The sequence below is a fragment of the Calliopsis andreniformis genome, chromosome 12 (assembly GCF_051401765.1).
Source record: "Calliopsis andreniformis isolate RMS-2024a chromosome 12, iyCalAndr_principal, whole genome shotgun sequence".
NCBI classification, from domain to species: Eukaryota; Metazoa; Arthropoda; class Insecta; order Hymenoptera; family Andrenidae; genus Calliopsis; species Calliopsis andreniformis.
In genome coordinates this window covers 18,054,873-18,071,232 of record NC_135073.1, presented here as the reverse complement: position 1 = coordinate 18,071,232, position 16,360 = coordinate 18,054,873, and the positions used below count along the sequence as shown (strand labels likewise).

At 40.2% G+C, this 16,360-nt stretch overlaps 2 protein-coding genes and 2 long non-coding RNA genes across 6 annotated transcripts; all 4 read left to right on the top strand.

Moving 5' to 3' along the window:
• The first annotated feature begins 1 nt into the window (after position 1).
• Positions 2-2,862, top strand: LOC143185451 (uncharacterized). Its single transcript, XR_013002912.1, has 2 exons — positions 2-107; positions 2,634-2,862. It is a non-coding gene; the product is annotated as an uncharacterized LOC143185451 (long non-coding RNA).
• A 719-nt stretch (positions 2,863-3,581) lies between these two features.
• On the top strand, positions 3,582-3,945 carry LOC143186294 (uncharacterized). The gene is made up of 2 exons (XR_013003035.1): positions 3,582-3,721; positions 3,807-3,945. It is a non-coding gene; the product is annotated as an uncharacterized LOC143186294 (long non-coding RNA).
• Dia (diaphanous related formin 1) lies at positions 3,683-14,879 on the top strand. Of its 3 annotated transcripts, XM_076390007.1 has the most exons (17): positions 3,683-4,042; positions 4,661-4,743; positions 7,222-7,404; positions 7,476-7,774; positions 7,877-7,897; positions 8,345-8,654; positions 8,724-9,070; positions 9,140-9,431; positions 9,513-9,875; positions 9,949-10,091; positions 10,153-10,420; positions 10,497-10,736; positions 10,818-11,072; positions 11,167-11,331; positions 11,447-11,690; positions 13,691-13,772; positions 14,021-14,879. In XM_076390007.1, the coding sequence occupies exons 2-17, from the start codon at positions 4,708-4,710 to the stop codon at positions 14,040-14,042; spliced, it is 3,270 nt and encodes a 1,089-aa protein (XP_076246122.1). In that variant the 5' UTR covers positions 3,683-4,042; positions 4,661-4,707; the 3' UTR covers positions 14,043-14,879. The 3 variants fall into 3 exon arrangements, with proteins under 3 accessions (XP_076246122.1, XP_076246123.1, XP_076246124.1); XM_076390008.1 differs by lacking the exon at positions 7,877-7,897; XM_076390009.1 differs by lacking the exons at positions 3,683-4,042; positions 4,661-4,743 and adding an exon at positions 6,708-7,122.
• LOC143186361 (uncharacterized) lies at positions 11,704-13,118 on the top strand. Its single transcript, XM_076390015.1, has one exon. The coding sequence runs from the start codon at positions 12,035-12,037 to the stop codon at positions 12,980-12,982; it is 948 nt and encodes a 315-aa protein (XP_076246130.1). The 5' UTR covers positions 11,704-12,034; the 3' UTR covers positions 12,983-13,118.
• Positions 14,880-16,360: the final 1,481 nt, after the last annotated feature.

Below are 16,360 nucleotides of genomic sequence, written 5' to 3'. Positions count from 1 at the left end.
CGTTACTAGAGATTTTCTGGTGTAGTATATTCCACAAATTTTAATTTTTATTACAATTGCAAAAAACGAATTATGTCGAAAGGGATTGCAGATATTTTAATACTGCTGTATGTATAACATTAATTGAATAGTTCTTACATATGAACATATTCTAGCATAATCGGTGTCTGCATTTTACAGAGTAGAACTGCGTCTTTTTATCTTTATTTTTAATATGTTCGAAACATCTTAGCTTATTGTGCTGTATAACCATCATTATAAATCGTCTTTAAGTCTTTTACCGTAAGTCTACTCTGTAAAATCGATATCGATTTTATTCATCGCATAAACTACACATCCTATCTTCCTACAATTCGTATTTGTAACTATTTTTTCTCTTTTTGTTTGTAAAATACATTTCTAGTTGCATTCGCATGATATTAAGATGTACGTTTAGTGGTATATGTGATCTGATTTTGCCGCGCACTGGAATATCGAAGATATATAGTGAATTGTTCGACTTAGGTTTAATCTTACACGATCTTTAAGTCACTAATATTAACCGTTAGTTGGGAATATATCTTTATCGAAATAAATGTGCTAATTAAAGTCGCGATAGTCCTTTTGCATATGAAGCATTCGAGGGAAAAAAAGTTCCATCATTTTCTGTTTGAAAAACAACACTCGTGTGGTTTCTTTGGTCGATCAGACGAGTTTGATCGCTTACCGTGAATTCATTAAAAGTTAGACTACATAGGATGTGTAGATATTTAGTATCATTAAGACTTGGGAAAAACAGCACGTTATTATTAATCACCTGTTAACAAGTTAACTTCGTTTTCAAAGGGATTAATTGCGTACGATAATACATTATCTTCGTGTTAGAAGAATCGTATTAGAAAAATCCACACCACTCTATTCGTTTACATTATTTGTTTCGAGGCTAAACGAAAGCACCGTAAACGTAATTGCATAGGTTTCTACGTAAAGAGCAGAAATATCGCAGCGTTTTTATATAATGTTCAACGTATTAAAATAGCGACGGAAACTTGTATCTATCGATGTTAATTAGCATCAGCATCAGAGACACGCAGTTGCAACGATTCTCGTCTCATCTATCGTCTGTTTGTGAAATCGACGATTATTTCATACGCGTTTTTAAAATGCAAATAGCTGTCGGGTAAAGTGTTTGCGTACCTATTCTACGATCGTAACGATACGAAAGGATCGCAAAGATTTTTGCGGCAAGTAGCGAAAACGCGGACAGCGATTTAAAATATACGACGACATGGCCTTTAGTACACAGTGTAAGTGGTTACTTTTTATCACAGTACACATTTATGATAAAAGTCTTATGTATGTACATTTAGCTTGTACATAGAGCGACTCTGACGAATGAATGACTTCATATATTTTGTAATTGGATGCGAAAGAAAATTTATTTTTCGCTTCCGCGATATAGCACTAGGTCGTTTTTTCCAAAAAAACAAGGAAGAGAAAGAATGATTATAAAAAATAATAAAAAAAGATCGATCGCGTTATTTTTTAATCACTGTGTAGTAATTGTAAAATTAAAGAATTGTGTCGGCATTTTCAAATAGCGTATAATCGAATGTCGATGAAAGCATACTCGTTACAGTGCGTTACATCGCGGTCCAACACTTGTACCCTTCTCTAAAGTAAGAATCCTATCGTTAAGTTTTACAAACCTCATCCTTCTGTCTCTCTCTCTCTCTCTCTCTCTCTCTCTCTCTCTCTCTCTCTCTCTCTCTCTCTCTCTCTCTCTCTCTCTCTCTCTCTCTCTCTCTCTCTCTCTCTAGTTCTCTATTCTGTCTTTGCCTTGGGACATATATTTCCCTGTATCTATTCATCTTTTAATTTTTACAATCTTGTACGTTTTTATCAGTAATCCTAGCAACCTTTTCGTCTTTGAATACAATTGTCAATACACGGTGCGATATATGAACGTAATAATTGTGAATCGTAATAAGATTATGTTTAGATTACGGACCGATTTTAGTTTGAACTTCACGAGAAACTAATTACATGTACTACTTTGTAAAATAACGATCGAACAGTAATCGAGCTAAAATGAGCGCGATTCGATTCCTTACTCTTGGATAAAAAGATATTTGTTGAGCCTGTACAAATTTTTTAATCTTTGAAAGTAAACTGTATCATAAAGTTTAATCCGCGTTATTCTTTACGTCTACGTTATCACGAAGTTATTAGGGACAGTACAATAATACTCTTCTTTAACGTTTCCGCTACAACCGTTACTTATTATTTAATTATTCAAAAAAGTAGCACATTTCATTGCTCACTAAATATATACATATTTTTATAGCATTGTCGTGTTTATTGCGTTAGTTATTAGTCTTCTATCACGCATTGGAAATAATAGTGTTCTAAGCACAAATTCAATGGAACCGTGTATTAAAAATCTTAATTGCGATCGGGAAGTGTAGTTTTATGTATTATTGTACGAAGTTAACTCAGAACAAAATTAATCTCTTTAATAAATTTTTGCAACCGAAAAAGATTGGTGTTCCATCTTCATATTGACAATCAAAGAGAAAATATTTGTGAAATTTCCTATAAAGGCTTAAATATATTATAGATCATTACATAATTCTAACTGATTGTTATTCCAGTTTATCAATATTATTGTATAATGACAGGGTAAGTATAATAAATGTATTACTATTCTACGAGACAAGTGGCGCCATCTTTTTGAATGTGCAATTTGAGGTTACTCCCCACGCGTCCCTCGCCCACAAACTTAAACGCGGGGGGACCATAGGCGGCGCCACTACAAATCTGTAAATCCAATGACGTCGCCTCCTTATGAATTTACAAAAACCGCTTTTTTACAATTATTATGTAATATTGCCATGCAAAACTGTTGTAGAATAAACTGTTATGCCCTAATAAGTGTCTTGAGTGTTCGTATTATCAGTAAATTAATAAATAAACGATTTATTTCGATTACTGTATTATTTTCAATGGGGCGTTAGTTCCTAGGTTTCACCGCTAGATGGTTATAGTGTTTCACTGTCCATAGTTTGGCCAAATATTTAAAATACTATTTTCTCAATAAATAGACAATTTCTGTTACTCCCTACTGTTGAGTAATGATGTTTAAAGCCACGAAAATAATTTTACATCGTCAAATAGCTAATAAATTTGTAAATAAACGGATTTATCTGAAAAATTAATTCATAGTTGTCGCCGCTAGATGGCTACGCTTTTCACAATCCGTGTTTCGACTTGATCAAATGGTTTTTTGTCTCCTCTACAATGAATAAATAAATTTTGCTATTCAAATATATTACAACATATATTATAGAGTCCTTAAAAATGTTTTAAACGCTTAGTTTTGCAAATATATTCATAAATAAACAAATTACTTAGAATTGAAGGGGTTAGGAAATCAACGAATTCATAAAACCAATTTAATGGAATAAATAAAGAATTTTATTATATCCTATCATTATACATTAATATTAATAAACTGGAATAATATTCAGATTGAATCGAACTTGAAATCTTTCCAGATATATTGAAAAACTAACAAATTTTCTGTAATATCAACAGAGAAAATGATGACATTCGCGGTTCGTTTCTCGTTGGCGCTGTTGCTTCTCGTAGCGTTTCGCGTGCTGTTGCTTCTCCTAACGAGTATTTTTTTGACGAATATTAGCCGATGCGACCGTTTTCTTGTTCGAGTCGATGTCACTCGGTATCGGCGTTCCTTTAGCGAATTATCATCTCATCTTCGAACTGTAAGAATCCCTCTGGATAACTTGGCGAATTCTTGTCCTTAGGAGGTTGCTTTGTATTAGCAGGTGTTTCATCGTCATAACGGATGAAATGAATATTTTTCTCTGGAAAGGTCATTTTACTTTGCTCAACGAATTACGAGTACACTCTGTTTGGGCTATGGCAATCTGTTAATGTATACCGTCGACGAATCTAACGCGATCCACGTACCAGTGCGAGCACCGAAAATCTGTGATTATCAAAAGTGTGATTTGCCAAAGAAATCGTTGAACTAAATCAAGTAAGTGACGTAGTTATGCGTTTGAAAACAGCTTATTCGAACTGTGTAATAAACATATCACTTTCAAATTTTTATTTCCCTACTTTTTCCGTTTTAGTATCTCAGTGTTTGTTTATGTGCTTTTAAACTGAGTCCTGTGTAAATTTTCTCTGTGAGGTTTGAATCTCTGCAGTCTTAAATAATTAAAACAGTGTAACACTTACTTTGATGTGTTTCATTAGGTCATCGCCCCATCTAGATTCTCATTATGACGTTATTTTATTCCTCTATGTTTCTATGAGTATTACTTACTTGAAATTATTTTATACTTTTTTTGTACCATTTAGTACTCATGAAAATCACACATTTATTATTATATTGTGAATGGTGCAAAAAACAGTGAGATTGTATTATACAAATGTACAGTTTTATGTGGAACCACCTGTTAGGTCTAAAGCATCTCAGCATATAGATTCAATGCGTATTGCATTTATTCTTAAAGCAACGTATATTGTGTAATCCATCTTTATACATAATCCATAAAAAATAATATATTCTATACATCCCTACAACTTAAAAATATATATATTATTATTAATAATTCTCAAAATCTAAAAGAATTTTTATTATATCTTACAGGAAAGGAAAATGTGTAATAGGAGGTAACAATTACAGAAGATAGAGCTATGGCTAATAGAAAAGACAAATCATCTGCTGGTTTTGTAAGTATCCAAGGGTTGAATATCTACACAATAACTCATAGCATTATAGATTAAACAATGCTCGAATGATTCCATAATAAATAGGTATGCAAAGAATAAGAGATCATACTCGTTCTCGTCGAGGTACGACTTTGTCCGACAGTACGCTCGCGACATTAGTTAGCATAAAATTTGTCGATGAGAAGCTAGACAATGGAAAGTTCGGCACGTGTTAGTGCGACGGTCGATCGTCGCAACGACATAAACGTATGCTAATACAGTAGATTTCGTAATGGTTTAGCGCTCGTGCCAATCATTAAATTAATGCGGGAGCCGCGTAATATCGACCTAAGGATGTCTGTCGCGATACTATAAGATGCGAAAGAAAGAATCAACAAAATAAGGAATGCATCCAATGCATTTTGTCGTTTAGTTATCATACATTAAATATAAACTGTACTCGAAATCCAGCGATACGCTGTACGTAGGCACGCATTGCGTTTCCTGCCTTATGGTTATCGTTCCTGTACAGAACTGTGCGATAACGAAAAAAGACAGACTTAAGTAGATTTCAATTTAAAAAATGTACATATATAAAAAGATGCAGTACTTGGAAAAAAGCCTTCTGAAAACTGCAATCGCAGATAAGGTACTATATTGTATGAGTCACGAAAAATCGCTCAAGGTAAACCGATCCACGCATGAAAAAGCTACGTTCGCAAAGTCGTGTGATGCGCGACGCACAAATTATTAGGACAAGGTGACTAACTGTCAAGGTCGTGGCAAATTAACACAACGAACTTCTACTTTTTTTTTTCTATCGCTTCACACTACTCCCCACTCTATCCCTCCCCTCTCTTTCTCTCTAATCAGGAGTGTTGGAAACATAAAGTGAACTTAACTACTCATTGACCAGAAACTTAATGATGCAGTTGGACGGTCAAATTGATTTAAAAGTATTATTTTTTTTTTAAATTTCCTGTTATGCACGTTATATTTCATGAATATTCATACTTTTCTCCAGTGTTCATAGTCCAGGTAAATAGGCAGGGAAAAACAGGGAAGAAAATGAAACGAAATGAAAGCACGCGGGCAGCGATCGCGGTCGGTTACATCATCGACCATTCGCTCAAGTGATCTCATCCGCGCACGCAACATTTTTCTCATTCTATGAAATGACACTGCGTCCGTCCAGCACGTCGAATATTTCCATCCGAATGGAAACCTTCCTTCATACATTTTCGAGAAGACATAGTCAACGACAGCGTCGACTGATCGATAGATCATCCGCTCTACCGGTTTGGCTCCAAGCGAGGCGCGGTTAGCGATAGCCGCTGATATTGGAAGCCTCTTCAAAACCGAATAACTCGAATTCTCGTCCTCGTCCATGGAATCCCGCATTTCTTATTTGTTGATTCGTTGACCTTCGACTGAGTCCCGAAGGCACAGTTAAAAATTATGCTACGATCCTCTCGCAACAAGGTTTTCGTGCAGATTGCCGAAACCTTGAGCTATTCGCGGCCGTGACGTGCTCGATCGAATGAATTCTGACGTACAGAACGTAGAATGTGACTCACGTCAGCGTGACATTCGGTGAGAGGTCGTCACCGATAAAACAGCTGCATTTACATGACGGTTTTGTTCCGTTTCGTAAACACTATGGCATCGCTGACGAGAACGGGAACGAGGAAATAATTACGTCGAAATAAGGATCTCCAGTGGAGTTCGCGATAAGAGTCTGGCGCGGAGAAAACGGTTCTTCGTTCCGTTGGTGGAGCATGGAAAGGCACGAGTGTGGATCGTGCACGCTAGCGAGCGGGCCATCAGACGTGGGCTGAAATGGCAACAGAAACGGCAACGATTATAGCGAGTACGCACGCGCGCACGTCCACTCCGTGGGCCAACGCGGCTCCGATCTTCCCTTCTTTCGGCGCGTTCGATGACTCGCCCGCCGCCGATGCCGTTACTTTGATCTTAGCGAAGCGCCACGACAAGCCGCGCAGTCCTTATCGCGAAAACGGCTTTGAAATCGACGGGTCGCGTTATCCGCGATCGGTGAACGAGAGACACTTCGATCTGGAGCAGTCATCTCGCGCGCGCTGATACGAAACTGACGTTTCTCGATCGCTCCTTGTACTTCTGTCGCGTGAAAGCCTATTGGTTCATCGAATATAATTATCGCTGAATAATATCGTTTTATCGCGAATGTTTGAAGAATGTTACGTTAATATCGCGATAACGTTGCATGTGAGAGAAATAGAAATACACAATAGAGGAAAGTGGAGATGTTTAGGATCTGTTGGGTCATACAGTAATCTTTGATTTGTGAAACGCAATATTAAAAATAAATCTTAGTCAGTTTGTTGTTTTTGAACATCTCGACTTATGATCACGGATTGGGTAAGAGCTCCTCTTTTGTTGAATCGCGGAGCGTATAGCTTGTAAGGTGTGTTGTGATCTATGAAGTTTCTAATTGTTGTGTGATCAATGGTGTTTCAGCTGGACACATGGTTCGGTCGACCAAAAAAATCCGGGCGTGGAGGTGGGGTCAGAAGTGGTTCGGGAAACCACACGATGCCTCGACCCCATTCCGGTGATGACTTCAATGAGATCGAACAACAACGTTGTATCATCGAGAGAATGGACGAAGAGACGGTCAATGATAAATTCGAGGAAATGCTGGTAAATGAATATGGCCAGATGAACCTTCTCCTTTAAATTGGAATGCGTTTTAAACTCACGTCCTCGTTTAGGCCAACATGAATTTAACCGAGGAGAAAAAGGAACCCCTGCGACAGCAATCGGAATCGAAGAAGAAAGAAATGCTAGTTTTGCACTATAAAGGTAGCATACAGGAGAACAGGTCAAAGTTTGACAAGCCAGCGGATTATATACAATATTTGGCGCAGCCTGATTTGAGTGTAAATAAGATCTACAACTGCATCGAGTCGCTGAGAATCGCGCTGACCAACAACACCCTTAGCTGGGTTCAAGAATTTGGAACGAAAGGACTGAAACAGGTTTTAGCCACGCTCAACGAGTGCTATCGGAAGTAAGTATTCCCAATACGGCATACCGTCGCGTTGTGTCATGACTACCGATATTCGATATCGTTCGATTAAGAATTTCTAATCTTCATCTTGTTCTATTCCAGTGCCTTCATATATTACGATAGGTAACTCACGTAAAACTACTATTTGCTTTAGTTTTGTTAGCGATAGAATTTTCCGCAGCGTCCCCTTTTTTTTGCTCATAGCTTCTAATATAACGCACGCGAGATAGGTCATACGTACGTGCGTTGTATGTGTGTGCGTGCGCGTCTGTATATGCGTGTGCTGGCGCGAATGTATACGAATTGCGCAACATACTTTCCTAGGCGGAATTCGCCAAATCTCCCACGAAGATTGATTTTACGTTCAGGATTGACCTTTCTCAATCAGAGAATATAAGTTTCAAGTAAAGCTTCGGTAATTAGCGATACATAGCAAGATTCGTAGATTCCATTTATCAATTCCCTGCATGATGATTTGCCTGTGCGATGCGTATCGAACAAACATAGACGTAATCTACTTCCTAAGTAATCTGTATGTCGCTAAAATGTTTCTTTTCTATCCTTTAACAGTGACAATCGCTACGAGCGAATACAGTACGAATGCATCCGATGCTTGAAGGCTATCATGAACAATACCGTTGGCATTAAGGAGATGCTGGCACATCACGAGGCGCTTACGATCGTGGCTAGGTCTTTGGAACCGTCGAAACCATCCGTCATGTCTGAGGCTGTGAAATTACTCGGTGCAGTTTGCCTTATCTCGAGCGATAGTCATAAGAAAGTTTTAGACGCGATTACCATGAATGGAGAATTTAAGGGAAGAGAGAGATTTTTACCGATTATCCAAGGATTGATGATTAAGAAAAATGATAATTTAAGGGTATGCTTCTTTTTGCTTTCTCGTGCTTCGCGTCTTATTAGAATTAAAACATGTGCTATTGTTGTATAGGTCGAGTGTCTGCAATTGATCAATTCAATCATCTCCTCGGCCGAAGAGTTAGACTTCAGATTGCATTTACGAAACGAAATCATGCGAGTTGGCTTAGCGGATATTTTAGAAATGCTCGAAAAGGATGAGTCTGAAGACCTCGCCAGACATCTAAAGATCTTCAACGAGCACAAAGAGGAAGATTATGAAGAATTCGTGCAGAGGTTCGATCATGTCAGGTTGGAATTGGACGATGTGAACGATTGTTTCGAAGTAGTTAAAAATATGGTCATGGAGACACCTGCCGAACCTTATTTTTTATCGATACTCCAACATCTGCTGTTCGTTAGAGATGACGCTTTGGTGAGGTAAGTAAAATCTAACAAATTTAAACGCTACTTTTTTAATTATTATATTAATCTTACTTAATTTTACAGACCCGCATACTATAAACTGATAGAAGAATGCGTGTCGCAAATAGTATTGCATCGTTCAGGCTGTGACCCAGATTTTAGCGCCACTAAACGGTTTCAAATCGATGTACAACCCTTAATAGACACATTAGTCGAGAAGTCACGAGCGGAGGAGGAAAGGAGATTAATCGAGGTATCCCAGAAATTAGAAGAGGCGATAGCTAGTAAACAAGAAGCCGAAGCAAAACTTCAGCACGCGGAGAACAAAATTAGAGAGTTGGAACAAGGAGTGGTTAGATCAGGAGGCGCCAGTTCGGTAAGTACTCCCCCTGTTCCCCTCCCCTCAGCATTTTATAAACCTATGCTAATTTCAATGTTTTACTGGATTTGTGCGTAGAAAATCACATGTCCCGTTCCACCTGGAATGGGTGGTCCGCCAGCACCTCCACCTCCACCTCCACCACCACTTCCAAACGCAGGTGGGCCAGCTCCGCCACCTCCTCCCCCACCCCCTCTTCCAGGAATGGGAGGGCCTCGTCCACCACCATTACCTGGTTCCATGGGACCACCGCCTCCGCCTATGCCAGGCATGCATGGACCCGTTCCACCTCCACCAATGCCTGGCTTCGGGCCAGCTCCACCACCAATGATGCCTGGATTTGGCTCTCCTGCAAATCCATCGGCACAACTACCGCTGGGTCTGAAACCCAAGAAGAAGTGGGAAGTGGATGCTCCATTAAAAAGGGCCAATTGGAAAGCCGTAAGTTTATGTACATACTTTGTCTATTTACTCAAAAAAAAGCCTAATAATGTGATATTTAATTGTATTATAGATTCTGCCGCACAAACTTACCGAAAAGTCATTTTGGACGAAGGTACAGGAGGACAGACTAGCGAGTCCCGAGATCTTGGATGGTTTGGCTCAAAAGTTTGCATCGAAACCGAGTGGAAAGAAGATCGACGACGTTGTAGATAAGTAAGTTTCACATATTGGAATAATTTCGTGATTCTATGTTCACACGTATTTTCTGGTACAGGTCAGCGCCGTCGAAGAAGGTGAAGGATCTCAAAGTCCTCGACAGTAAAGCTGCGCAGAACATACTGATACTTCTTAGCGGTACCCTGAAGCACACGTCCTACAATGAAGTTAAATCTTGTTTGCTCAAATGTGAAGGACCAGTTATATCTGACAACATCCTCCAAGGATTAATCCAGTATTTGCCGCCTCCCGATCAACTTTCAAAATTGCAATTGTACAAAGACCAATACGACGATTTGACGGAAGCCGAGCAATTTTGTGTTACCGTGAGTTTCTGGATTTTATAAATAGTCTGCTACTGAAGTAGCGTTCAACTCGATAACACAAATATTAATTCAATAGATATCGACAATCAAAAGGCTACTGCCAAGGCTAAGATCGTTGAGTTTTATGTTACGATACGAGGAATTAGTGCAGGACGTAAAACCGGACATTGTTGCTGGAACGGCGGCTTGCGAGGAGGTAAAGGGTAGCAAAAAGTTCGCCAGGATTCTCGAATTAATTTTATTGCTCGGCAATTATATGAATTCCGGTTCGAGGAACGGCCAAGCCTTCGGATTCGAAATTAGTTTTCTTACTAAGGTTCGTCCATAATAACTGTACACGAAGCCAATGGTTAGGTGCAATATATGGCAACGTTTATTACCATTTTTTATTCTATAGTTAACCAGTACAAAAGACATCGATAACAAGCAAACTCTTATGCACTATTTGGTGGATACAATAGAACACAAGTTCCCAGAGTGTCTTAGTTTTCCGGAAGAGTTGGCTCACGTAGACAGAGCAAGTCGAGTGTCTCTGGAAAATATTCAGAGAACGCTGCGTCAAATGGAATCCAACATACGAAATCTGGAACAAGACCTATCGAATGCTAAAATTCCTCAATCCGAAGAGGATATGTTCGTCGATGTTATGGGTGTATCCTTTTTATTATTTTTATTACAGCATATATTTCAGCTTTATCGCATATCCTCATATCAGCTCAACTATTTTCCTTAATCTATAATAACAGCCGTTCGCAAAGAAAGCCCGAGAATCCTACGAAGTCATGCAGAATATGTTCAAAAACATGGACAGCTTATACACGGAGATATCGGAATTTTACTCCTTCGACAAACAAAAGTATACGATAGAAGAATTCTTCGGCGACATAAAAACGTTTAAAGACGACTTCATGGTAAGTACAATCGCGATGCTCCTTCGCCGAGAAGAGGTGGAAGATAAATGGGGCAGTAATCGAGTTTCAAGCAGCAGCACAAAACCTGTCTTCAATTTATGTTTTCCGTTTGCAGCAAGCGCAAAAGGAGATAATAAAATTGCGAGAGGGAGAGGAGAAGCAGAGGCGAGCGAGGGAGGCGCGTGAAAAAGCGGAAGCTGAGAAAGCGGCACGAGCAGCCCGTAAACGCGCTCTGGTCGACATGAACGCGCACGAAACGCAGGAAGGCGTTATGGACAGCTTAATGGAGGCTCTTCAGACTGGTTCCGCGTTTAGTCGACCGGATCAACGACGCAAGCGTCAAACACGCGCCGCTGGTGGTAAGTTCTATAGGACTACGTACGCTTCGACGAAAGCTGCGAGGAAGGAGAGCGCGCGTCAGCGAAAATTGTTGGTCGCTAAATTACACGAGTCGAAAGAAGCGTGGCAGTGCGTGCCGAAATCTTATCCTCGCGTTCCGTCGTTAACGGTTCTTGGGAGAGCGGATGGTTCCACGTGGCGGTACACAACACCGGAAGAGAATCAAGACTGCTATAAACGGCTGTTGCTCGATCACGCTACGAAAACCCCGAAGCAAGAAAAATTTCTATCTCGAGTCAGCTCGTTTAAGAGAAAGAAACAGAGCGAGGCCGCGAACAAGAAAATTCGTTTCGACTACAATTCGATGATCGGAGACACTCCCAAGAGAGACGTTTTCGTACGAAAGCGTCGAGATTTCGACGCGATCGACGTCGCTCGTAGCACCACGGGTTCCACGAACGATGTTTCCTTCTCATTGCAGCTTAAAACGTCGTCGATTGGCAACGATAACGATTACGATACATCAACCGACTCCATTCGATGTTATCTCTCTACAAAGCATGTTCGTGATATCGCTTCGTACGGATCCGTGGTGGATGAGCTAAAAAGATACGTATCTGGCGAACGTCGATTGCAAGCAAGTTCATCTAACGCTAGTCTGCGACCAAATGTAGGATCACCGTCCTTGTACAGAACAATTTTGATAGGCGAGGCTATGAAATTCACTCCAATGAAACGCGTTATAGTTAGCAAGAGGCATAAAAGAAACAGCATTGTGCGTCGTACCATAAGGAATCGTAAACTCAAGCATTCGAGGAGTAATTGTCGCAGAAAATCGCGAAGGAAATTCGGCTATTTAGGCAGTCCGCCAACCTCGAGCACCTCGTTGCCGGATCGTCCAAGCGATGGATCTCCATTTTCGCGCACGCCCGTGAACGTGCGAAACAGAATATCGAGATCCATGGACAGTTTTGCAACGAGAGTCGGTAAGACACTGTCCTCGCCATTGAGGCTGATTCGAACGAAAAACTTCGACAATATCGCTCGATGGAAAGACGAGAACCAGAACGACGTGTCGGTACGATGCTCGATCAGCAAACTTCCGAGTTTCGTTTCACCTGGCAATGCGGACGTGCCTGAGAAACCAATCGAGTCCAGTAACTCGCAAGCACCAGTTTCGATCAATCATGATTTATTCGTGGAAGACAAATTGATGACTAACATAGATAGTGCGAATATTAAAAATACTGAAGACTTTAAACCAGCGCTTTCAAAGAGAAAAGTTCGGAAAAGGGTTTGGAAATTTTGGTAGTCACGCTTACTTGATCTTTTTATACGTTTTTTATTTACACGACTTATATTTTACTGAAAGACTACTGCACGATTATATTGTATCCTATGTATTTTAAGACTGAGACTATTGAGACTGAGAACGCTATATACTGCGACGAATTTTTAATTCCTAGCGTTTTAAAAAGACTTACTTTTTTACGAGATTTTATTGCATCTATTCGTAATACGCTAATTGTCGTTAAAATTGTATTATCTATAGCCTTGTTATTGACGCGCGACATTTTCTTCCTCTCGTTTTTTACTTTCACTTTCTTTAACGATCGTCTGACGGATCTCAACAGATACAGACTGAATAACTCTCTAAATAGTATCATTAGCGTAGCAATTTTATAAAGGAAACCGCAGGCTGTGTTTTACGATCAACTTATTTCTTGTACATGCGTTGACGATCGAACCTCCGTTCACGTAAATTTGTATCGATCGTTTTGTAATCGTATTCGTTGTAAATATCGTAATTCTACATATTAATAAAGTTATTTCTGTGCACCGTTGATTGATACATCGACCATTCTCGCTGCCAAAGGGCGAGGTGCTTAGGCAGGCCAACCGATTCTATCGTCTTTGCTTCGCACACATTTTCTGCTTCAAACGCAATACGTGCAATGCTAGATTAACGCACGAATGTTAAAGACGAATAACACGTAAATGTTTCTCTTTACTTTTGCAGCAGAAAGAAGAGCGCAACTTAATAGAAGTCGATCGCGAACAGGATTAGTCGGGACTGGTTTACTGGGAAGAGAACTTTCAACGTAAGTATTTCGACGTAAGAACACTGGACAAAGTGTCCATCCGATCGAATCGACACATCTTTCACGAAATAATACGCGCACGTGCATCCATCTACAGACGTAACTTAACACGATGCATGTTTTATAAGTTCATGTAACCCGAGAAAACGCGAACTTGAACTGAGAACTCGGGATAGAGATAAGAATGAGAGAACAGGGTAGTAAGTCATTTTTCCAAGATAACATCTGTGTAATGATCATTGTTGCAGAGAACTTTTAAGCTCGGCATAATCCATGGGATAAGCTGTTTCCGTCCTAAACTCGAAACTGTGATGGGTCGAACGTTCGCTCTGTCGATCGTTCAACGCGCATAGAGAAACTATAAACGGGCTCAAAGACGCGAGAAACGTCGAGTCAACGTCAATCTTCGGGTCGACCGAACCGAAAAGTCTTCCTCCTGCTGGGTGAAAAACGTTTGGCAAGTGCACGCGCGTACTTGCGGCGATCAGTGAACAAACTATATAAAAGTAAGGGAAAAACCAATACGCGTAGTAGATCCTGTACATTTTGTACCAAATGATCGATTTTGTATTTTTAATCCGTTTTACTTTCATATCGTCGATGCACGACCGGAAATAATGTACATACATATATATATATATACATACTTATATACATATAGGTAGGCGAAACTCGCGCAACTTTACCGCACGATGTTTCGCATTTTATAAAATATTGACTGCGAATACGACACGTACGACTTCCCTTTGTCGACGTTTGTCCATAGACTGATCTCGAACACGGTTCACCGTTCGCGAATCCGTGAAATTGTAGAGCCTTAACAAATCGAGAAAGAAAGAAATTTGAACAAGTCGAATCTCTACACTGCGATGCGCATTCTTGCGCAAAGACGTTCGAATTCAGCCGCAGGAATTGCAGGAAATAAAGAGACTTCAAGACCTTATACATATGCAACCGATTCTAGGAGAAATCAATCTATTTTTCGAATCTCGAGGTCGACTATTGTTCATATTGTACGCAGTAATGTCGGATTTCAAGGAAATTGTATCTATATTGTGAATATGTGAATTTAGATAGCATCAATACATTGCGAGCAGTACAATCGATCGTGTCGTGTTTCATTTCACAACGCACGAAATACCATCGGGGAAAGTTCGTAGTTTGCTCGGCGAATTCAAGGATCGATCGCCAAGCCAACGATTGGGATTTAGTAACCGTGTCGCCGGGGCTCGTAGGTTTCGCGTCAATAGATAGTCTTCATTTAACGCTATTTTTCATAATGAACTGCGTGACTCAGATGACCACACGAGGCACGGAATGCATAATACGATCGGTCGATAAATGCGAGACTGTTCTACGGGTTGATAAGGGTATTTCGTTTCCTCGGTTTTCCGGGGATACACAAACCGCGAAGCCTCACAACGGTTCCAACGATATTAGCGTGCGTCATGACAGACTGACGCACGTACAGTGACTCCCAGTAACTCACTAATCGGACATTCGCATAATTCTGGTCTTTAAGCTTTATGTTTTGAGAAGCTTATGCTACAAGAAATGAAGAATCTATAGCAAAAAATTACAAAGAATATTCTAGTGTTACCTCGATATAGATTTACGGTTCGCTTACTCTTGTCAAACTTGTAAGTGATAATGCACGCAATTAAAAATGTCTTGCTTCACATAAATTCAAGCTATAGAGCAGTATACAGGATATACGCAATATACGTAGCAATAATTTAAAAGTGGCAGGGGAGCTGAAATGGAATACAAAAGTTAATATATCTATATTCTAGGATTAACTTAACTTATTGAAAGGCAGAAATAGAGCTAAAAAGTCTTAAAACATCCGAGATCCATTTCTTACAGACACCTGAGACCTTTAATGTTTCATAAAAGTTAAATCCTAAAAGTTACAACAAAATGTATTAAAACTTTTCTGCTCTGTTTCCGGTCTTCGATACATCTTTAAAATTCCAGAATCCTCCGATTACTAGTTTAACATATAAGTATGATTAACCTTAAAGACAAAATGGAGGCAAAGGGAACATTATATCCCAGGACATTTTACGTTCCACTTGAGCTCCCCTACCACCCTCTAAAATATTAGAGGATATTGTTTTACCCTTAGCATATTGTTTACACCCTGTATAGTATTTCCCGAATATTAATGGGAGTCACTATAAAGTGGAAGTGACTCTGTACGCACGCGCGGGAGCGAGCGAGCCAACTCGCACCGGAGAACACCTGCGAGAGAACGGTTGATCCATCTGCAGGCGGGGTCGCGTATGTGCCTTTCTCGACGCATGCATATGCGTGTATTGGGTGAATGAGTGTGCGGTCAACGGGTGGAACACGCGTGAGCGACGTGCAGCGACGTGCTCCCAGTGTTTCCAGCGTTTCCAGCGCTTCCACCGCTCGTGTCCGCGCCCATTTTCACCCAGCCGAGCGACAGATGCGATTTCCACGCTGCTCGAGGTGCAACCGATGATCGCGGGAGCGGTTCTCCGCGATTGACTCGCTCGTGACTCCTGGCACGCGGGTGCACGGTCCACGAAATTTCGAGCGTCGAAACATTCCGAACCGATGGC

What these genes read in the sequence shown, in the direction of transcription:
- LOC143186361 (XM_076390015.1), top strand. Translation starts at nt 12,035, where the DNA reads ATGATCGGAGACACTCCCAAGAGAGACGTTTTCGTACGAAAGCGTCGA.
- Dia (XM_076390007.1), top strand. Translation starts at nt 4,708, where the DNA reads ATGGCTAATAGAAAAGACAAATCATCTGCTGGTTTT. An exon ending in ACAAATCATCTGCTGGTTTT is followed by an intron (nt 4,744 to 7,221) that starts GTAAGTATCCAA and finishes ATGGTGTTTCAG; the next exon opens with CTGGACACATGGTTCGGTCG. An exon ending in AGAAAAATGATAATTTAAGG is followed by an intron (nt 8,655 to 8,723) that starts GTATGCTTCTTT and finishes ATTGTTGTATAG; the next exon opens with GTCGAGTGTCTGCAATTGAT.